This window comes from Apium graveolens, chromosome 4 (genome assembly GCF_009905375.1).
Source record: "Apium graveolens cultivar Ventura chromosome 4, ASM990537v1, whole genome shotgun sequence".
NCBI lineage: Eukaryota > Viridiplantae > Streptophyta > Magnoliopsida > Apiales > Apiaceae > Apium > Apium graveolens.
Genome location: NC_133650.1, coordinates 620,300 through 644,721, shown reverse-complemented (window position 1 = coordinate 644,721; position 24,422 = coordinate 620,300). Strand labels below are relative to the sequence as shown.

General features: G+C 34.1%; 2 protein-coding genes across 3 annotated transcripts; both read left to right on the top strand.

Moving 5' to 3' along the window:
• Positions 1 to 5,414: 5,414 nt before the first annotated feature.
• LOC141717411 (sialyltransferase-like protein 2) lies at positions 5,415 to 10,924 on the top strand. Of its 2 annotated transcripts, none has more exons than XM_074519454.1 (12): positions 5,415 to 5,650; positions 5,848 to 5,912; positions 6,712 to 6,801; positions 7,044 to 7,121; positions 7,305 to 7,405; positions 8,578 to 8,770; positions 8,869 to 8,959; positions 9,035 to 9,099; positions 9,314 to 9,468; positions 9,601 to 9,682; positions 10,028 to 10,137; positions 10,365 to 10,924. In XM_074519454.1, exons 1-12 carry the CDS (start codon positions 5,563 to 5,565, stop codon positions 10,552 to 10,554), a joined length of 1,308 nt encoding a protein of 435 aa, XP_074375555.1. In that variant the 5' UTR covers positions 5,415 to 5,562; the 3' UTR covers positions 10,555 to 10,924. The 2 variants fall into 2 exon arrangements, with proteins under 2 accessions (XP_074375555.1, XP_074375556.1); XM_074519455.1 differs by having other exon boundaries at positions 5,577 to 5,650; positions 7,060 to 7,121.
• An 815-nt stretch (positions 10,925 to 11,739) lies between these two features.
• LOC141717410 (uncharacterized) lies at positions 11,740 to 12,867 on the top strand. Its single transcript, XM_074519453.1, has one exon. The coding sequence runs from the start codon at positions 11,865 to 11,867 to the stop codon at positions 12,705 to 12,707; it is 843 nt and encodes a 280-aa protein (XP_074375554.1). The 5' UTR covers positions 11,740 to 11,864; the 3' UTR covers positions 12,708 to 12,867.
• Positions 12,868 to 24,422: the final 11,555 nt, after the last annotated feature.

Below are 24,422 nucleotides of genomic sequence, written 5' to 3'. Positions count from 1 at the left end.
TTTGAAAGTCACTTTGATCGTCATAAAGATGAGATGGGTATTAGATACCAGAGTGATTGGCTTTAGTACAAGTGGGAGATTGAAAGGAATATGTCCTAAGTCCAATCAGGTATTAGGATTTATGAATAACTCTTTATGTAATCTGTTTTGATTTCATTGATATTAATAAAAGATTTGTTTTGTTTTTATTACGGGCTCTATCTATTTAAGTGTTTAAATAAGATATACCATAGTTTAGAGTAAAGCTTTTTATGGATTATGATGAGATCATAATAGTGAGACCTAAAAAGATGATAACTCTAAACTTAAATAGTTCCTGGTCATAGGATTAATAACTGGTAATTAATAATCCGCAGAGATCGGTACATACTATGTTTGCTTCATTATGAAGGATGTCTGTTCTCATAGATATTTGTGTGGTGACACTATAGCTAGTATGTAGGTGCTTATTATGGAATAAGTTCACTGAACATGACTCGCACAGCTGAACAACTGATGGAGTTCACTCACGTGTCAGCAGTTGTTCACATAGTGATAGTTGTACAAGTATCCTTAGACTTGAGGTCGTCATAGTCATCTTTTGTACACTGAACTATGCTTTGGTTTAGTTCTTAGTCTCCAGGGACAATTATTAGGGCTCTTCTGGGTATAGGAATTTGTACACGAAGATAGTGTATGATCAATAAAGGATCTACCCCTTCCAGTGAAGGAAGCGAATGTTCAAGGCTGATCCACTTATGCTAGTTCAGGAATCTCTGGCCAGAGTGAATGAAATTAGAAAGGAGTTTCTAATTTGTATAGAACTACGCATAGTAAATGGTAAGCAAGTGATTGAATTAGATAGGCTTGACACGAGATTCATGCCTTGTATTTAATCGGGACATTGTAGGGTAGAAGGAGTTTATTGTACGGTAACTATTCACTGACAGGTTCTTGGTATTCTAAGCAGTGAATTCATATTATCCGGATAGTCGCGATATGTTGAGAAGCATCACTCACGATGTAGAATAAATGTGATTAATTAATTAATCATATTTAATAAATTAGAGAATTTATATAAATAATGATAAAATAGTTTTATTATTATTTATTTCTACTACCGGCTTAATATTGAACCTACAGGGTCACACCATAAAAAGAGAATGATTTAATGGTGGAGGAATTAATTAATAATGTCTAATAATTATTTATTTGTGAAATAAATAATTAATTGGCAAATTTAATAATTGATTAAATGAGATTTAATTGATTATAAATTAATAAAGAAAAGTTCTTAATATTATTAATTAAAGGATTTAATTTTTGGAAATTAAATCAAGAGAGAGAATTATTTCTAAAGTGTTTAGAAAAAGGATTAATAATTAAAAGGTGTTTTAATTATTATTTGAGAATAATAAATGGGATAATAATAATAATATTTATGGGAAAATTTCAGCTGAAAATTTTGCCTATAAATACACTATTATAGACCCTATTTTTATTTTGAACCCACATCAAACCCGAAAACCCAAAAAGTTTGGAAAACTCAATTCTCTCCACCTCCTTCTTCCTCCTTAACATCGTTTTCTTGGTGGATACCGGTGGAGTGCTTCACACTTGAGGAGCAACTGCTAAGGATCTCTGATCGTTGTCTCCGAATTATTTTAAAAGGTTAGATTCGATCCCTCGAATTTTTATTCACGATTTATATGCTTTTATTTGGATTTTGTATGTGTAAAAGTGTTTTACCATGACCCCGCTGCGTTAAAAATCCAACATCTTTAAGGGTTAGGGAGAGAGATTTTGAGAGGAGAAAGTTTAGAAATGAGGAAGTGAAGTTTGAGAATTCACTTCACTCCCCCCACTCTTATGTAGGACTCCCCAACCGGTCACTGGGCCGGTAAAAGGGCATCCCAACCGGTTATAACAGGTCAAAAGCCCAGCCCAAAAAGTAAAGGCCCAATTTTAGAAGTTTCTAGGATTTTATAAGAAGTATAAAAATAACAAATAAGAAAAATTCCATAATATTCTGGAAAAGTGGATAAAGAGGCCCATTCCTAAAAGGCCCAGATTGTAAGGCCCAATCTAAAAGGACAGAATAAATAAGTTTAAGAAAAGAACCCTGTAGCAAAGGCCCAAATAAATAGGCCCAGTTCAGAGGTTTATATCCCAAAGGCCCAATCCAGTCGGCCCAAGTAAAGGCCCGATTTGACCAGCCCAAATAGGCCCTGGGAAAACCAAATTAGGTTGAAAATTAAATTTGAATAAGTCCTGACCCAATTCGGTCAGGATTCTCATCGAAAATCATTCTGATAGAAATATGCACGACCAAAAGAAATTAGACCATAATTCGGTCAAAAATCCTGACGGAAAGCCTTGCTGACCGAAATTATCACGATTAGGAAAGAGAGGGGCATATTTCGATCAAGATCGATAGTCACACAAAACACCTGACTTAAATTCGGTCCGGACTCTGATCGAAATGGTCACGACCAGAATTTTATGGAGGGTAATTCGATCAGGATTGCAAGTCCGGCCAAGATCCTGACCGAAATTTGGTCAGGATTCTAACAGAAACTTTTCCCGACCGAAATAACCGCGATCAGGATTTTATGAAGTATAATTCGATTAGGATTGCAAGTCAAGCCAAGATCCTGACCGAAATACATCCTTACCGAAATGGTCATGACCAGAAGCAATTGGCCCCTATTTCGACCAGGATCCTGGTCGAAGGGGATTCCTGGTCGAAAATTGATATATAAAAAAAAGGAAGATGAGAGAAATGGAAAATTTTCTGGAAAATTCAAAAAAATAAGAATTTCTGAAATAAATTCCAGAAGAATTCAATAAATTAAAGGAAAATTTCAGAAATTAAGGGAAAATTCCAAAAATTAGGGGAAAATTCCAAAATTAAGGGAAAATTCCAGACTTTAGGGGAAAATTTCAGAAATTAAAGGAAAATTCCAGAAATTAAGAAAAAATCCTGGAAATTAAGGAAAAATACCATAAAATTTATAAAAAATAGGAATAAGGTAAAAAATAATAGGAAAGTTTCAAAAAATATCCTGAAGCCACGTATAAGACAAATCGTTGTAAATGTGTAGGTCGCTCCATACTTTACGCAGAAAACGATACCTTGTAAGGGATTAAACAAACTTAACTTCTGTGAAATCTTTTACGATTTTCCAGAAGTTGGGGGGCAAATGATAGGGTGTAAAATAAACTCTGGTTGCGTAATTAATGTCGCATTAATTATGCTCGGTTTGGGCCAACACTAAAGTCCATTGTAAAGGGGCCCAAAACCCTGAATATTAATTAATTTTGTAATTAATTAATAAAGGTAAGAACAGCTGATAAGTGGAATCCAAATAGGGATATAATTCCTTGGAGATTGACCTCCAAGAAACCCCATGGAACAAGGAATCAATTTCCTGCATTATATGACTCCAAAGTCCACTTTAAAACTGAGACTTGTCCACCAAGTCTCCTAACCCAATTCAAAGACATCTCATGCCTATATAAGGGATCCCACCCCACAAATCAGAACTACGTTTTGACTTAATCCTTGGCGAACAGCAAGGTACACAGGTATCTTGTTAAGGCAGATTGAGTCACGAGACACAAGAGCAGTCAAATCGAGTCTCGAAACTCACGAACCCTAACAATAAATACGCCCTAATTTTTAATCCATAACAACTACTCACTAGTCACTACTTGTAAATACAAAATTACTACCTACTTTCTACTACTACTACTACTATATAAATTTGTGTTATGAGCTGCTAATATAATTTAGTAGCCTTCCTAATCGTCATCAAACACAAATTCATCATTATTGATTGTTAAATGTTAATTATTATTTTTAAAAAAACTTCAATTTTTCTTTAAAAAAATATTTTTTTTATTAATTGTGTTATTTTTTTATTAATCAGAACATTAATATTATTACGATTATTTATATATTTTATTTTAAAAAATAAATTAAAATATATTGGTTTATAAACATGGCACATATATAATAATTATATCATAAAATATGCATCAATATCTATAATATTATATTAGAGCATCTCCAATAAGGGGTTTGCCAAATTATCATATATATTAATATTTTATTTTCACTCAATTTTATATCTACTTGGCAATATTCTATTTCAATAGTTAGCAACCTTTAATTATTGTCTATGTGGTCCCTTAAATTAAATTATAAATGACTCATAAATTAAAAAAAGGCATTATTGATATAAACATTTTGCATTTGTATATGTATTTTAACCATTTTACGAAGTTGTCAGGTTTTGGCAACCTTGGTAGGGAACCTCTTGACAACCTTGGTAGGGAGTCTCTTGGCAACCATACAACTCCAATGAGTTGGCAACCAATGGTGTCATGCCACATAAGATTTGTCAACCCCTTTGCAATCTCTATTGGAGAAATAATGAAAGTTTGATTGATAGTCGGTCTGGCCACCGTAATTATAGTAATATTTGAAACAAAAAAAAACTCTCATAAACAGATAAATATTCACGCTATATAATCTGTGTAATGATTTTGGTACAAACAAAATAATATATAATATTCACCCGGGTCGGGCGAAACGAAATAATACTATTCATCCAATCGTAAATAAAAAATAAAATGAACCACGTATAGTTAGTTGAATTTGCAGGTTCAGACTAAAACAAAATAATAAAGATTATTGATTTCGCTAAAAATATTATATTATTGAACCAGGCTAAAATAAAATAAAAAATTGTAAGAAAATTCGTTTGGTCGAGATAATGTCACCGGTCTAAATAGTACCCCCTATGTCCCATCTAATAGTATACAGTTTTTTTTTCAAAACTCGACACACACTTTAAGGTGAATATAAAATATACCTCCATAACATTAAAAACTATTTACGGAATATTAAAATGCGTGTCGAGCCCCCGTCCCCCAATGTATATAATCTATGAGGACAGAGGGAGTATATAATATCCATTCGGTCTATAACAAAATAACATTTACCGCAGGCTAAAATAAAATTAAATAAAAAATTAAGTATAATTAGTTGAATTAAGTTGATATAACCGGCCTGAATCTAAATCATATTATTAAAAATTCAAATAAATTAATTTCATAACTAAATTTCCATTTCAATTTTTTTTTTAAAAATATATATAATATTAAACCAATTTCTGTATCGCACGGGTTTTACTAGTAAAAGTATAAAAACAGAAGACCAAACAAGAATAGTCGCGAGGTCTACCTGCTAAGATCTCGTTAAAATAGGGGTTTTTTTGAAAAATAACTAAATTCAAAAATATTTCTGTAAAAAAATTACTATTTTAATAAAATTGCAAAATTTTTAAATTATTAAAAATTTACATATAAAAAATAATTTAAATTATTACTTTTTTTTGCGAAATAATTTAAAATTACTTCAATTCAAGTGTTAACAAGTTAAGGAAGCGAACAAGCGGGAGTGACTTGTACGCGGCAGTGTAAGATCGGCGTTGTAGCTGTATACAGATCTGTATATTGGCAGTTGATCAAAAATCTGCAAAATTCGAGTAAAAGGGAATTTAATTTGTTGGCTAAATGCGGTTGTTGCAGTTGGCTTTTGCCGTTGCTTTAGCATCTGGACTCGCAGCTCTCATCATTTACATCACCGGTGTTAACTATTTATGTACTCTCTCTCTCTCTCTCCCCATCTCTCTCTCTACCCATCTCTCTCTCTCTCTCCCCATCTCTCTCTCTCTCCCTCTCTTTCTCTCCTGCTCTTGTTTATGTATATAAGTACTCTCCTCTCTCTCTCTCTCTCTCGCTTGAACATGTAATATAATTGAATGCAAGCTGTATTAATTTGTGGCTAATGATACACAGATGACTTATCGGACGAAGATTTAGAAGCATTACACACATTGCAGTATGGATTTCAAAAATGCGTGGTCAGTTTAATGCTTTGTTTGCGATGTTAGATTTTACTGCTCGTTGTCGATTTTCAACTGCGTGTGATTTGTTATTGTGACTAATCGATACTCAAATTCACGATATAGGACTAGCTCCCTACTACAGTACATTGTATTCGCATTACAACCATGTGTGATTTGTTGTTGTGACTAATCGATACTCGAATTCATGATACAGGATTAGCTCCCTACTACAGTACATTGTATTCACATTTCAACCGTGTGTGATTTGTTGCTGTGACTAATGAATACTCGAATTCACGATATAGGATATAGGATTAGCTCCCTACTACACTACATTGTATTCACATTTCAACCGTGTGTGATTGTTATTTTGACTAATCGATACTCGAATTCTTGAGATAGTATTAGCTCCCTACTACAGTGTATTGTATTCACCCTTCAATTGTGTGTGATTTGTTATTGTGACTAATCCATACTCGAATGAACGATATAGGATTAGCTCCCTACTGTAGTATATTGTATTCACCTTTAAGTTATCGAGACTTAATTGAAAATAATTTGTTAGTACATGTACTGCACGATTAAAATTTATAAGACTTGAGAGGGTGTGATTGAGTGATCCGCGACAATAAAGTAGAAAGTGATCAAACTTGTTAATGAGATTGTTATATGAGATGAAGTATTGGTAAATGAGTGTGAATTATAAATATTGAAGCCATTATAGTCCTTGAAAATAATTGTATCTAAGTTCTTCGTTGTTTTGATGTAATTCTTTTTATGACTTTTCTATCTACTTAAATGCATACGGTGACAGGCGTCAAATGGATTGGGATTGAAAGCTGTAAGTGGAAAAGATTATTGCGAAGTTACGATACAGTTTCCTGCCGATACTATTCCAAAATGGGTATGTTTCCCTCTATATTCCGATGTTTCTTCCCTCATATCTTTTCCTGATACAGCACAATATTTTTAGTCATCAATTTTTTTCTCCGCATAATCATTGTCAAGTAATATGGTTGTCTTGTTGATCTTAGAAAGGCTTACATGTGGTCATGATTGTTGATGTTGTCGATGGAAATTAAATAGTTATATAATCATGGTTGTATAGCCTTTATATGATTTCACTTCGGATCCCTTGTTTAACAGAAAGATCCAAAAACAGGAGAAGTTGAAGGCTTATCATACAGTTTCAATTTATGTGAAGCGGTGGCTACATGGGAGCAGGTTATCATCTTTACTTGTATTACTTTGCTGTTTTTTAAAGCCATCATTGTCTCATTGAAGAAATCCTTATATCTAGGCGTGTGACCTTCTGGTTAAGTATAAAAAAAAATGGACAGAGCTGTTGCTTTTATAATATCTTTGTTGCTACTATTGATTTGTTATTTAGTCAGCTGATCTTCTCAGGTTCGTAATAGTACCACAATACTTACCAGAGAGTTCATTGATGGTTTGCCCAATGGATGGGAGGAATATGCCTGGCAAAGGATTAACAAGGGAGTATCACTGTAAGTACTTTTGCCTGTTACTAATCTTTTATATAAAAAAATCACTGTGTACGTAATTTCCTCCAATGGCCTAGTGGATGAAATATTAATGACAGATGGCCTTTGACGTTGCTGGGATTTTGAGGGAGGGGTAGGCAGGAGCAAATAAGGGGATGATACTTTAAGCTATTTATTGTTCACTCAGTCACCTAGAGAGCAAAGAGAATCACCTTTATGGTTGCAAACAAGTTGAATTAATATTTGTGTGCTTATACTGTTGAGTTTGCTCTATTTATAGCTTCCTAAAGTTCAACCATAATCTATTGTTTTAAGTATCCACTGGGTTTACCCTTTCTGTCTTAAAAAGTTTATTGGTGATTTAATGTGTAAATGGTTAAACTGGGATGTAAGAATCATTTGGGAAGTCAAATGATACTTGTGCTCTGTTTGGTTGAGAGGTGTGAGATAGAGTGTGAATTGTATGAAATATTGTGAAAAAGATTAAAGTTGAAAGAGTGAAGAAGGTAAGAAAGTGCAAATTTTCTATTATGTGGTTCATGAAGGATGAGTAGGATGTAGGAATGAGCATTTTTTTTAGATGGTGGGATTGAGCTATCGTATAACTTTATAAAATGCAAAGGAGAGGGAAAAAATATGAATGTCTTCTAACGAAAATAGTACAAATTTCATTACATTCATCTAGCCAAAGGAGAACTTTTACTGACAATATTCTTTACCATATTTTTGTAAAAAAATTGGTGCATGTCATGGGTATATGTGTCACAACCTTGCAATGGCTTTTGATACAACTGCCATTACTTGAAGAGAATTTCCTAATGTTATCTTATCATATATGTATATTTAAATAGAACCATATACACAAGACTATTACGAGAATCTTGAAATTGCTGGTACTGTTTTAGTTGGCAACTCTATAGTCTATTCCATCACACAAAAAAAGGAATAAATCTTTCAAATATCTCATCATGCAATTTATAGAATAAATAAATCAATCAAATGTTTGACTGCCATTGAATCAATGCTTCTGCAAAGTTCTTAAGGATTTGTGTGATTTTCTGGAGCATTAACTGTTTTGTTATTACATGTGTATATGATTTTGTTCTCTCTGTTATTAGTCTTTAAAGGAATCCACTTTCATAATTACTGTCTGATTTTATGGCTCTCTGCTACAGCAACCGATGTAAAAATAAGACTCTCTGCGTAGAAAAGCTTTCTCTGGTACTTCCTGAAACACCACCATATGTTCCACGTCAGTTTTCCCGCTGCGCTGTTATTGGTAATTCTGGAGATCTTTTGAAAACAAGATTTGGGAATGAGATAGATGAATACGATGTTGTTGTCAGGGAAAATGGTGCACCAATCCAGGTCTGAAGAATTTATATATTGATATTATAATTTTTTATCTTGATTTTTGGTATTTAGACTTTGTGATCATACTTTCTGTCGTTTTCTGGACCTTACAGAACTACACAGACTTTGTGGGAAAGAAAAGTACATTTCGCCTCCTTAACAGAGGTTCTGCTAAAGCTCTAGATAAAGTTGCAGAACTATATGGTATTATCTTTACACTTCATTTTTCCCAGATGGTCTACCTTATGAGGGAAATACTGAGGGTTTTTTATAAAACAGAAACAGGAAAGGAGGTTTTGCTGGTGAAGACGACAATACATGATATAATGAGCAAAATGATAAGGGTTGGTAAATTTATCTCTATGTAGAGTTTAAAAAAATGATTGCAATGTACTTGTGATTGTTTTAGTCAATATTACAGCTTCCAATTTTATTATCATGTTATTCCCTTGTTCCTGAAATTCTGAAGATTGTATATTATAGAGAACTAAACAGATAGCATGGTGCTCTTTATCCTATTTTATTCCATAGTTATTAAGCTTTGTTTGCATCTTGCAGGAAATTCCAATACTCAATCCTGTATATCTCATGTTAGGTGCATCTTTTGGTTCTGCAGCAAAAGGAACCGGACTCAAGGCCTTAGAATTTGCTCTCTCTATCTGTGACACTGTTGACATGTATGGTTTTACTGTGGATCCAGGTTACAAAGAATGGTATGTGATATAGAGTCCATAAATGCTATTACCTCTCAAGTCTTATCTTTTAATTGAAACTTGTATCCCATGCTGAATTGCTATAGACAATTATGAGGCAAATCTCCTTACTGAAGTTTCTGGTGTTTTTAGGACTAGATATTTCTCAGAGTCTCGAAAAGGTCATACCCCTCTGCATGGTAGAGCTTATTATCAGATGATGGAGTGCTTGGGAGTAAGTCTACTGTTGCTGTTTTTCTTAATACTGCAGAAGTCAGTTTGGGTCATAAATATTGCTAGGAGTTGGTGCTGGCGGCAACGCCTTTTTCCGTACTGGAAGGGACCTGAATTTTTTTGATTCGTCAAATCTAAAAGAGTAATTTCTATTTAGAAAATATACTGTCCCTTTCTCATAGAAATTAATGTGTTAATCTTTATATCCATAGGATAATAATTGAAGTCAATTATGACTTTATTATTCCCTTGGAGCGATGTTTTCCTACATATAATGTGTATACCGCATTAATTCTTCTTTCTGTTTTCAATATTTCTCACACAATAATGTTTCCTCTTTGTAAAGCTTATTAAGATCCATTCCCCGATGCGAGCTGATCCCAAGCGTATTGTGAAGTGGTTACCTAGCCACAGTACACTTTTTGCTGCCAGAACAGCATCGGAGAAATTGTTAAGGTAATTTATCTTAAAATCATATCCTTCTACTTGGAAATGTAAGACTGCAGAAACTGTATATGTATTGTCGTTCTCTTAAATATAGTTTTACGGATGATAAATGCATGGCAATTAGTAATTACAGTCAAAATGACTCGTGCTTCATCTAAAAGTCGTGCGTGCATTCAATCATGTGTGCCATGTCATGTGAGTTGCGGACTTATTGAGGTGTTCTTGTGTTTGAACAGGAGGGTTGGAGCAGGATCTAGTGATCCACTGGCTGCTTGTTCCATCACGAAGAAACAGATAAAAAGAAAACCTGAAAGCATGTCAGACCTTAGAAAACCAGCCGTGCAACATCAAAAGTTTGTTCAGGGCGCAACCTTGTACCCTCTGGAACATAATCCCGGACATGGCCAACTCTGCACGGTGCCCTAACAGCAAAGTTCAGACTGTTTGTAAAAAAGTTTCATAGATTGCCATCAATACATGTTCAAATGCTTTGGACATCGGAGGCAGACACAGGTATACGACATCAAATATCATAAAGCGAGTTTCCACATCCCGGCAGCAATTCTCTTCATATCTGAAAATGTAAATTTTGACCATAATTGAGCAACCTCTAATCATCTGATAACCATTTTGGTTTGTGTTCAGTTATAACCGGCATGTTAATGATTTAATTATATTTTTGTAACTTTTTGTCGAGAACTCGCTGTCACACAGGTTCGACACTATCCCTTTGTGGATACTATAGATGTAAAGTTTTTGGAAATCATATTCATCTGTTGTTCTTGCTCATCACAAATGCTTATTATGTATCTTATTTAAGTACTCTAATTTTTTTTTAAACTCTTCATTTCTTGATCCAAGAAGTAAATTGCAGTTTGAGCCAGATTCAACTACCAGCCGTAACAAACTAATCTTCAAAATTCGAACTTCACTACAATTGTGCGATTTTGTTTCTTCATGTAACAGAATCCTTCTACCATTATTATCATTCAAAAAATCAACTTATTTTCTCTCCACGAAAAGTTAAACATAATTAATATTAGGGTTTTTTTCAAAAATAGCCACTGAATTTTTCTTCAATAATACATTGCAACCTTATATAAAACATGAAATGCAATATTTGCAACCGAAACTTCGTGAAAACTGCTATGCATCCTCTGCAAGACTGCAACTTTTACACTATTTTTTTAAACAAGTTCAAAAACATGGGTGTTTTTTATAAATTCCCTTTCAGACTTATTCGTTATTTTATTAAAATCATCCTCTCTTAATTTTGTATTTATTAAATTACCTAAATAATTATTACCTCCATCCCCTCATTTCTTTAAAGATTTTTCACATACTTAACACGCATTTTAAGACAACTATAAAGTATATTTCCGTAATTTATTTTTAATTTTTTTTTTATATAAAAAATTGAACATTATAGTTTTATCTAAAAAAAAATAAAAAAGATTTATGTAACTACATTTAATAAAAGTATTAAAATGCGTGTCGAGTTTCTGTCCCTCAACATAAAGAATTGAGGGGGACGGAAGGAGTATTTAAAAAAAAAATATTTATTTAAATAAAAAAAAGGAATTATATTGGAAGAAGAACGTGTATCAAGAAAGGAGATCCACGTGGTATACGAAACAAACACTATATAAGCTGCTGATGCCTTCACCTCGTTCATCTCTCTCGCTCTCATCTCTCTCTCTCTCTCTCACATACATATACACACACACAAATCATATATGTCTCCATCTTCCAACAAAGCAGCCGAATCCACACACTCGAAGATGACCAAATCCAACCAACCGGAGAAACACACAAACGCCGACGAACCTCCGGCCGGAAAGCGCCAGCGCCGGCCGAGCGTCCGATTCGGCGAGATCGGCGGCTATGTATCGTCCGATTCGAATCGAAAAGTCTCTAATAAGAATCAAAACAGTGGAAAACAAATAAAAAACAAGGACTCTAAGAATGCGAAAAACTCGGAGGTTAATGAAATTGAAACCCTAGGTGGAGAGAAAGAGGGGAGATTGGAGCCTGTGAAGTCGAAAAAGAGTTTAGTTTCGAATACGAAGCGAATTAGGTCTAATTTGATGAATGTGGATGGGAAGGCTGGGAAGGATGGAGGTGATGAGTTTCGTGTTTCGGATTCGGATACGGATAATCCTGATTCTGAGAATTTGGAAATTGAGAAGCAGGAGAAGTCAAAAACTAAGAAAACTACCAAAAGGATTAGGACTGATAGGGATGAGGGTAATGAGGGTAATGAGGGGTTTAGGGTTTCTGATTCGGATAATAGTGAGGAGGATTTGGGAATTGAGAATGGTGATGATGGGAATGCGGGGAATGGAGTGAGGAAAGGGGTTAGGGTTTTGGAGGAGCCGTCGGAGAATGGTGAGGGGAATGGAGTGAAGGGATGGTTGGATCAGTTGGGATTGGGGCGGTACGGGCCGGTTTTTGATGTTCATGAGGTGGATGAGGAGGTTTTGCCTTTGTTGACATTGGAGGATTTGAAGGATATGGGGATCAATGCTGTTGGCTCGAGGCGGAAGATTTTTGCTTATATTCAGAAGCTTAGGGAATAGGGAAGTTTTCTCTTGAGTTCTCGAGTTCTTTAGTTGTTTTTCTTTCTATATGTAGACAGGGGAGGATGAGGAATATTTAGCTGTGAAGTGAAGACAGAATGTCTGAACTAATTTGTTGCGTGTTTTAGTTTCCTAATGCACATTGGTAACTTGGAGGTTTTATGGATTTTGTTTGTTCTTTAATTGCTTGTTACTTGTCTGTTTAGAGGTTTATTACTTGATAAGAGAATGTTTAAAACAGTTTTGAGGGTTGCTAGGTGGTTAGAATTGATTATGACTTGTTCTGTGATGTTTGATTATAATTGTTGTAGTCATTTATCATTGTTGTTTGATGGGCAATGTGGATTGCATTATATTGTTAAAGTCCATAGTTAATGTTGTTTGGGTACTTAGTTTGACACTCAGAAGTAGGGTATGACGGTAGGATTTGGGAACTTGGTGGGAATTTGGTGGTAGAGTTAATTTGGGAGTAGAGTGGGAGGGGAAGGAGTTTAAAAAAGCAGAATTTGGACACCCGCAATAGTATTCACATTAATGAGATGGACAGACGTGTCCAGGACATGGACGAGTGAAATGTAGTCAAAGTCCGTTGTCATGTGCATCAAGAATGTGAGTGAAAGCCGTTTTTAGTATGTCAAGAATGTGATTTAGGTCATTTTTTATTTATAATTTCACTGTGCGCATTGCGCAATGTGGATAATCTTTACTTGCTATCTCATTTTCCCTAAACTTTGCTATGCATTTTAACGTTATCTCCTTTATACGTATAGTATTTCGTGAGGGACAAGTTCCATATCGAATTCAGTATAGGACTCACATTAATTAGTTTGACACTCAGAAGTAGGGTATGACAGTAGGACTTGGGAATTTGGTGGGAATTTGGGAGTAGACTTGGGAGGGGAAGGAGTTTAAAAAAGCAGAATTTGGACACCCGCAATAGTATTCACATTAATGAGATGGACAGACTTGTCCAGGACATGGACGAGTGAAATGTAGTCAAAGTCCGCTATCATGTACATCAAGAATGTGAGTGAAAGCCGTTTTTAGTATGTCAAGAATGTGATTTAGGTCATTTTTTATTTATTATTTCACTGTGCGCATTGCGCAATGTGGATAATCTTTACTTGCTATATCATTTTTACTAAACTTTGCTATGCATTTTATTGTTATCTCCTTTATAGGTATAGTATTTCGTGAGGGACAAGTTCCATATCGAATTCAGTATAGGACTCACATTAATTAGCCTACTAAACTTATGCATTAGCCTTTTCATTTGGCTAATGTGTTGTTACTTTATTGGTGGTAGAGTGTATTCGCAAACTATACCTTGATTCCCAGACATCTAGTTAGACCCTTCAACTAGCACATGGTCTAGTTTGTTGTTGTGACCGATAATTCTGATTATTTGATATTCAGAAGTACATATTTTCTATTTATTTCTCTATCATACAATCGAGTACTTGAGATTGCTCTTAGTTGCAAATTTATCTGGAACATTTCTTTGTTGCTTCAGGTCATATGTAATGTGGTAATGGTAACCATGTTTTTATTTTCGTGAAAGCATAGATGAAAAAACTTTTACTTGTTTTGACTCTGTATAATTGCGTGAATCATTTACGGCTATAAGATTATGTCTAGAAATAATTTACAATGGACAATGACTTTTGTTTCCTTTGTAAAAAGAATGCATATGAAATATTTCACCAATTGACAAGTTTATTTGTTACTGATTTGGTGTCTTTGTCTTGTCAGTTGTTACAACCATCAGATCATGTCTAGAAAATAGTCTGGAAAAACATTTTTTTTTCATATCCAGACTAAAATTGTTGCTTTCAATTTTGTGGAAGCCCTCTTTATGGAACCATGTTGAGTAAATTTGTGCTAAGTACTTCAATAGAAACCACTTAAACCCTTTTGCTGGAGGGTTCTCTTAAACAAATGCGAATTCCAGAATATCCAGCCTTCGAATTAAAATGTTGGGCAGCAATAGTATGAATGAAAATGACCTTGGCAAACTTTATTACAATCTACCTATGGCAAATTTTGTTACAATCTACCTAGAGAAACAAAATATCTAACCTGCACCTCATTGTGATAACCTGCAGTGACTATAGTTCAGTACTCACAAGTAGTCCTGGATCGGGTTTGGTTGGATCGACCTAAATTTATATTCATATTCATTTATTTTTTTCGGATTGGATCGGCTCGGTCCCGAATTTTTTTTATTGGCTGTTCCATATCCGGAGCCTGAGCTATCATCACTCTGATGAAGCGAGGTTCATACAGCATCATTGTTTCCATCTTTCACATCCGTAGGCTGTCTTTCTCAAGTAGGAAGCAATATTATATTTCCCGTCCGTGTGATAATAGGTGAAGGATTAAGTTAGTGTTAAGTGAGTGAAAGCTGACGATATTATTGTCTTTTATGGTCGGTATCATACCAAATTCCATCAATCGAATCACTTTCACTCAGCCCTACCAAATTTCAGATCACAAATTTTTGAATCGGATATCCATTTCATTTATGAATTTATCTTTGTGTCACATGTGTTTATTAACTCTAATTTTTATTAAACTGTTATTTTACTTGTATTTTAATAGTAAAACACCCATTATTCTCCTCGGAAAATAAAAAATATCCGGAGAGAGTGAGAATTGTCCAAAATACCCATTGAATACGCACATGGATGATGCGAATTCTAAATTTTATAAACAATAAGCATCATGCCGATGAGTATCGACTTTTGACTTTATACATATACGAACCATTAAAATGTGTGGCCTTCAATATAAAAAAGGTATTCATAATAAAAAGATGTGTGGCCTTCAATATAAAAAAGGTGTTCATAATAAAAATTAAAAAGTTTGGACATTTGGAAGATACGTATTCAGTGAATATTTAAGATAGAACTTGTAGTATACGGATAATTTAGACATTTAAAACCGAAAAATAATGTGTTTTGGATATTTTTTCACGGTAACTAACCTATGAAAAACTAATCTCAATGAAATACAAAAAAGAATTAAGGACATTGGGATCAGAATGAACGTGATTGTACTGGCTTGCTTTTTGTTTTAAAGTGACAAAAAAGTAATAATTTGTCTTACAAATTTATAATTGAATAATAACCTGTGTGAATTACGGTTCATTTCTAGAATATTTTTGTACAACAGGTAATTATATCATTTTTTATTATGAATTAATCAATAAAATTGTATAATATTTCATGTGTAGCTAATATAAGTTGATGAATTATCAAGGGGTATCATTTATTTATAAAACGTTACCAATATGCATAATTTAGCTAATATAATTGAAAGCGGTATGTGTTTGGAATCATGAATCAAGTTAGTTTGGTATATGGTTGAGAAATGATTCCTGATATAATATGTTTGATTCAGTGTTAAAATAAATCTTTTTAATTTTAAATATAATTGAAAGCACAATTGCTTTCTAATATGATGTATTAAAATAAAGATAAATTATCAAAAATACTAGACATGGACTTTTGGAGACGCTCTTGAGCATTACGAGAATAGTCACTCTTCTCACATAATAACAAGATATGGAGTTCTGATAAACCATCTCAAAAACATGCCACATGCGAATGAGTTGTGAATACAATCCACGATTAATACAAATAAATCAAATAAGTGTGTGCGTGAGTAAATGAAATCAAACAGAGAAAGAAAGGATATAAACAAAGGGAGATCCTCGAGTCCAGTTGAAACTCTCTCCTTAAAGCTATTTCGCCTCTCACCGTATGTGCGAGTCGATAGCTTCCCATGATAAAACGAGGCAGCAGCGGCGTTACGGATAACGAGCACCTTCAGCGAGTTTGAATGGGTACGAAACTATCACCGAGAGAGAGAGGTAGGGTTTGTGTTTAGGAGGACGGCTGTGTATTCTGAGTTAGTATGAATAATGAATATTTATTTAAGAGTCTAAACCCAATGGAAAAAATAAATTAGCAAAACTAGTCCGTGATTATTCGGGCCAATTTTCTGCTACATTCGTGTCCGCATGTCGCACACGCGGGCAAGCCCGAAGGCTTCGCAAGCCTCGGATTACCCCTCGAAATCGGGCAAGCCCGAAGGCTTCGCAAGCCTCGGATTACCCCTCAAATCGGGCAAGCCCGAAGGCTTCGCAAGCCTCAGATTACCCCTCGAAATTCCACAATTTGCACCCCCCTGCGCGCACACGTAAGAGATGGAGCAGCACCTTACTAACACTTTTAAACACTACTAAAGTGTTGTGCTATATAAAGTAATGGAAACCCCTTTTCCATTTCAATGTGGGATACAAGTTTTCACATCTACAATTCCACCTTCAAGGGACCAACTTTGAATGATCGTATCTCATTTATCTCTTAACCATTTTGAGTGTTTCAAAGTGCCTCGGAAAGCTCTCACGGAGGAGAACATACTCCAAGCGACACCCACTCAAGAACGGCTCAAAATGACTTGACAATGTGGGGCTCAATACCCACATTTTCCAACATGAGTATCCTTTTATCTTACTTGTCCTCGTATTAGCATAATGAATTTTCATGGCATTATTATATAACTACTCAAAATATTATATGAAAATGGGTGAAGTTTTAAAACTTGAAACTCCTTGCAGGTTAACATACACTACACCATATATGGCCTATCACAACGCCCCTCCTAAAGAATATTACCTAATATGTTACCTTAGATATAGTAGTCATGAGCTAATTTAACATTGTGTTTTTTGTGTTACGTTAGCCAAAAATATGATGTTGCATTAGGTAGAAAATGTTACAGCTTGCAACATTCTTGTCAAAATGTTACATTAGAGTATTAAAATTCAAATATAATATTTTTTGTGATTAAATTTTAATTTAAATTCTTTTTTCATGAATCTAAGGTAACTTACTAATGAAATACATAAGATACATGATGAAATAAGAACTTTATACATAACAAAATAAAAAATAAAATAAAATAATTATAAAAAATAATAAATTTAAAATTTAAAATAAAATATTAAAACTAATAACAAATATAAATAGTACAAATCCTCATATTAATATGAGCAAAATGATAAAAAAAACTTACAAAAATAAAGATGTGTAAAAATGTAAATATAGTAATTTATAAAATAATATTGTACATATATTAAAAAATAAATTTTATTATATAATAATAATTTAAGATTTTAAAAAAATAATAAATATTTATAGCTATTTTGGACAAACCCAGAAAAAAATTTGGGCTAGAGCGGGCAACTTTTTGGGGCTAATGCCGCCCAAATTTTCAACCGGTTTAAAAAATTTCGTGTAACCTCTCTCCACCACTTTCTCTCCCTCTTTACTTTCAATCAACTTTCACTCTCGGCGGAGGCACTTTTACTTTCTCTCATCTGTCTTTCGTGCTCTCTACTGTCTCCACCTAATCTCTCTCACTATCACTCTGGCTCTCTCACACACCATTTTCAGTCTCAGTACGTAATTAGGATTTGAATTTCTATTTAGGGCTCAATTGATTTACAGGTTAAATTAGGGCTCAAGCGATTTGAGGGGTGAAGACTTTTTGGTTTCGGTTCTTCATTTTGTTAATATTTATGTTCTGTTAACCCCATCTAATCTCTTTCTCTTTTTTAATTTCTGGTGTTCTTTAAATTAGGGCTTTGTATTTTAAGGCTTTGAAGGCTTAGATTTAATGTGATTTCGATTTTTGGGCTTTATTTCTATGTTTATTTTCTACGGGATCTTTTTTTCGGAAGTTTCCGGCTTCTTTTATTGTTGTTCTTACTCGCGAGATATGCCAACAAGTATTTGTTTGTTTATTTTTTAATTTATATCTTGTTTTTAATTTAATAAAATCGAATTGGTTATTGAAATGATTGACAGGTTGAGGTAGTACATCTAGGAAAGCAAATCCAACAACTTGCGACCGTCTGTGCCAACATCACAGATTTCAGTGCACTTGTGTCTTAGTTATTTAGGTATCTGTAGTGGCTGAAGAGAGTATTTTATTTTCTGCTAGTGGAAAGTATGGTGACTGAAGTGATTCGAGAAGGGTGATACTGGAATTGGATAACATTGAAAAGTATCTTTATTAACTTAATCCACAGTTATTAATACGTAATTTTTGTCAACTTGATTAAATCATGATGTTGTTTATTGAGTTTTCGTTGTTTCAAGGAATCAAAGTTCACGTTAATGAATATGACCTATCTTCTTCTTTTTGTCCTCTTTCATGTCTTTGTACCCAAGTTTGTTCAATGAGATTAAGATTACATGTTATGAGTATCTTAAACTTAGCTTCTGCATTTTTGCCTGTAAGGCTTATGAACATATGCAGTTCGGAGTTTGGACTGGTCTTTCAATGGTAAATATTTAAACTTGTGTAATTATCAGGTCTAAGAAAGAGAGTAAAAATGTGAAAGGAAAAGCGGGTGGAAGCGGATTTACAAAAGTGTGTAGTCTCACTCCAGAACTCCAAAAAATCACTGGAGTTCCTGAATTGGCAAGAACTGAGGTATTATTGATAATGTATTTTCTTTATTATTTTGAATTTTAGATTTTAAAATGCTGGTGTCAGATATTTGATATACATCTTCATCTTCCTTTCAGGTTGTTAAACAAATGTGGAGTTATATTCGAGAAAATAATTTGCAAGACCTATCAGACAGGAGAAGTATAATTTGCGATGATGCGTTACGTGCCCTTTTCAATGTGGATTCTATTAATATGTTCCAAATGAACAAGGTGCTAACTAAGCATATATGGCCATTGAATTTTGATGGTAAAGTTACTTCTATATTATTTTCTTGTTGGGGTTAAACCCAATAGGTAGTATGGTCTTGGTGATAGAAAACATAATTGAATTGGGTAATAATTGTATGGGTAGACAATTATTATCATAATTGAGTTGGGTAATAATTGTATGTGTTGACAATTATTATTATAATGAGAATGAGAAATAATTGTATGGGTAAACAATTATTATTGTAATCAGATTAGGTATGTCTTGTTGGCTAAGTTTGTGATGGCTATATATACATAATCATGTTATTATTTTGATGTATGCTTGAGTATTGTTTGACTTAAGTATCGCTTGAGTGAATAACGTTTGGTGAGATTGATTGTATTATTGATAATTGTTTTGATTAATAATACAAGTTGGGACGTGGGTTTTTCCGCGTCATATATTGAGTGTGTGTTTTGCATTGTTTGTTTGGTTCTATACTTGTGTGTTCCCCCTAACAATTGGTATCAAGAGCCACGGTTCATGATGGAGAAGGTTGGGGGATTTGAAATTGAATTGTTTAATGGAAGAAACAATTTTACCTTGTGGCAAAGTACAGTAAAAGATCTGTTAATTCAACGAGGGTTATATGCGACTCTCGGAGGGAAGAAGCCTACCGAAGTTAATGATACAAAGTGGGGAGACATGAAGTTACGTGCGGCATCAATGATCCGGTTTGCCCTTGCACCGGAAATCAAGTATGATGTTCTTGAAGAGGACAATCCCAAGAATTTATGGGAGAAGTTAACGAAGACTTATCACTCAAAGTCTTTGGCCAACAAGCTGTTTCTCAAGAAAGATTTGTTTGGGCTCAAGATGGAAGAAGACGGAGATTTAAGAGATCATCTGAATCGTTTTAATGGCTTAATCAACCAGCTAAATAATTTGGATGAAAAATTAAAGGATGAGGACAAAGCTGTTCTACTACTAGTGTCTCTAACGAAGAAGTATAATACTGTGATGACTTCTTTATTGGTTGGGAAAACGAAGTTAGATTTGGATGAGACTATTGTTGTTCTTCTGGAGGCCGAAAGATTGATGAAACAAGAATCGAGTGACACATCCGATGGAAGTGCATTTGTGGTACGTGCGCGTGACACGGAAAAGAAGTATGCTAAGAAAGATAACCCTAAGATCAGGTGTTTTTATTGTGAGGAATCGGGTCATATACAATTTATGTGTCCAAAGGCAAGAGAAGACTTGAGAGAGTTGAAGAAAAATCGAGGGGGTAGTGTTTCGCTTGTAGAAGCTGATGAAGATGTTCTTTTGGTTTAAGAAGAGAAGGGATCAAAAGAAGAATGGGTGCTTGACTCGGGATGTTCTCATCACATATGTGGTAGGAGGGAATGGTTCTCGTCCTATAAAAAGTGTGATGGAAATATTGTAACTTTACCGAACGGTAAAACGGTAAAGGTTGCTGGCATTGGTGAGGTAACAATGAAACGTCACAACGGTCGTGTTCAGAAGTTAACTCAAGAAAGATACATACCGGAGTTAAATCGAAATCTGATTTCGTTGGGTAAATTAGTTGATTTGGGATATACTGTTATGATGAAGAACAATATGTTGAAAGTCACTAAAGGAGATTTAGAGATACTCAAAGGTCGAAAAGATAAGAGAAATCTTTTTGTACTAGAAGGAGGGGTTATTATTCGAGGGGAGGTATTGGGCGATCGACGTCGATGGCTTGATGGTGACCGTTAATTCGGTTGTGCATGAAATCATATTGGGTTGAAGGGGAGGATTGTTGGGGTTAAACCCAATAGGTAGTATGGTCTTGGTGATAGAAAACATAATTGAATTGGGTAATAATTGTATGGGTAGACAATTATTATCATAATTGAGTTGGGTAATAATTGTATGTGTTGACAATTATTATTATAATGGGAATGGGTAATAATTGTATGGGTAAACAATTATTATTGTAATCAGATTAGGTATGTCTTGTTGGCTAAGTTTGTGATGGCTATATATACATAGTCATGTTATTATTTTGATGTATGCTTGAGTATTGTTTGACTTAAGTATCGCTTGAGTGAATACCGTTTGGTGAGATTGATTGTATTATTGATAATTGTTTTGATTAATAATACAAGTTGAGACGTGGGTTTTTCCGCGTCATATATTGAGTGTGTGTTTTGCATTGTTTGTTTGGTTCTATACTTGTGTGTGTTCCCCCTAACATTTCTATGATGCTTATTCGGGAGTTACAGTTTCTTATGTGTAAATATATAGTAAACTTGGTATATGACCATGGTTTGCTATTTTTCCACTCACTCCTATTACATTTATGAATTATTATATTCTACAACTTACTTTGTTTTAAACCTAAGGCTGTTTGTTGTAGTTGTTAGGTACGTTTGCTCTACCCTTATTGTCTCAGAATAAGTGTTTATATTTTAGTTTCTATTTATGATAAAGGTATAGCAGTTCTACATCAACATCACTTGGCTCGTCTGTAAATGGCAATCCTAGTTAAAAAATTAAGTTGTTAGATTGCTATATAATATCTGGTGATTGTTTTATTAAGTGTTTGGAGCTTTTGATGTAGTCACTTAATAGATTGAACTGAGCAGATCTATCGATTGTTAACAAATGTGAGGGAGTTTTTTTGTCCTGGGCATTTTTATTGTTGTAAAACTTATCCATTACCAGAGGCCAATCTTTAATATTTGAATACAGTGGTGACTTTGACTTTAAGGTCTGCATAACTGATCTTTACGTTTCTGAGATTGTTTATCCTCAAATTGTTCACCAGCTTCGGACCTGCAGACCCACCCATGGTACGTATTATTTTCTTTATCAGACACAACTCTGCTCTGTTTAAGCAACTTATTATTGTGTGTCTTGAGCTGCATGTTGCAGCTTCCGCATGCAATGGAGGATGGACATCTGACATGCATCTTGCCTGGAGTAACAAAGTCTTTGATACAATTGTGAGTGTAACACTGCTAATTTACAAAACTAAGTGTTTCCCTCTTGTTAAAAACCGTAAATTTAAAAACAATGTTTGTTGGCCTGGGAATTTTTATTGCTTTTTATTTGTTTGTTTTGTATGGGTACATCTAAATTATTACAAAAAGTTTATTTGCAGGGATTTTTATTGGCATGGGCATTTTTATTGTTGTAGTCACAGACAACAATGGTTGATAGTTGATTTGTCAGCCAAAAAGTTTATTACAATCATCCGAGGTGAGTTTTTGCTTATTTGCAGGGATCTGATTTGTGGAATGATGGTGACGGTTTTGAAAAGTTTGCACATGCTTCTTTGGAACTTTCCAAGGTGTATATGGAACTTGGTTTCCTAAATAATAGTCGAAGAGAATTGTTTGCAGTTGAGATGCACCTAAAGAACACAATTAACAGGTTAGCTACCTTGTCTTTTCTAGTTTTTTTTATTTATTTCTGAGCTAGTATAAATTGTATTAAATCTGTGTGACCTGTCATGTGCTGCCTTCTAGAAAAGCCATCTTTAGTGATATCAAAAACTTCAGTACAGTACAAACATATACAGCTTAATTATTGACTTATTTCCCAATAATCATATTGTATGTTTTATATTGTGTCTGTCATTTAAGCTTATTTATTTCATACAGTACAAACAAAGACAACTTGATTATTTTTTACAGCAATCTGAAGAAGGGAAAGATGAAGTATAATTTTCATTGCTCAGTCAGTTAGTCCTTGTGGCATTTGCATCACGATAAACCTAATCTTTGTCTCTGCATTTTTACAGGGCCGGCATAAACACTTCAAGTGTACTTGAAAATGCCCTTGCCGATGTAGGTTTGGCTGCCGAGTCCAAAAGTGGAAGGTAAAAGTCTGCTCCCAGATATTGAAACACACACATACATATATACACACATATAGATATATATAAAATGCCCTTGTGGGTTTTACATTGCTCTCCTGATATCAACAGCTCCTACAAAGTCTGGTTCTACTTCACTTAACAGTGCGAGAAGCGTGGGTTCTGTTGCTCTTCAGGCTGTGGCTGGACCATACATGTGGAATGTGGAATGGTTTTTTGCTCTTCAACGCATATCCCGAGGAACTCCGTCACTTGTAAGTTGAATTAAGTACTATCTTTTTTGGTTTTGAAATTAAAATATAAATGTACTTCGTAGTGTATAACACCGGGCTCATGCATATGCAACATATGCTGTTCTTTTTTGTTAAAAGATTGATTAAGTAGGTGCTGGTAAAAACTAAAATTTCTTTAACCATTATGTTTTCATGGAGGATGTGTTAATATGAATATATAGTTTTTTTTAATTCATGTCAGGAAAACAACCATTTGTACCATCTTACTGGACTAAATAGGAGTAAGAGGCCTGTACTTGGTCTGTAGTACAGACTAGAGAGGAATATATATGTTTGATATGGTAGCATTGTTCATGTAACATTCCTGTAATATTTCAGATGGTGGTAGAATTGTTCGTGTTTGCTGGTTATTAACTGAGTTATTAACTATGTTTGCTTGTTCGATTTCTTTCTTGCAAATAACTTTGTTAATATTTCAGGGAACAAAGAAGACTTACAAGAGAAAGCTTCACGTGTATAAAAAGGGAAACGCCCGAATGGTGGAGTCGAGGAGAAAATGAAGCAAATTTAAGCATTAGCTTCTATTATTACTTTTTAAAATTTATAATCTCGGGCTGTTGTTAAGTAAAAAATGTGAACTAGTTTATAGTTAGTTTTGACGTTTAATTTGGTTGTATATTTGGATGTTTAATGTTTGGGTTGGATGCATTATTTTGCAGTTATGAAATTGTACAATTGGGATTCTTCAGTTTACAGAATAAGCATTTCAATTTCTTTGTACTAAAGTGTTACAATAGCCTTTGAAACTATTAGCATATTATATTTAATTTTTTTTTTTAGGCTAGTTATAATGTTACAATAGCTTCTCAAAGTGTTACATTAGATTCTATGGGC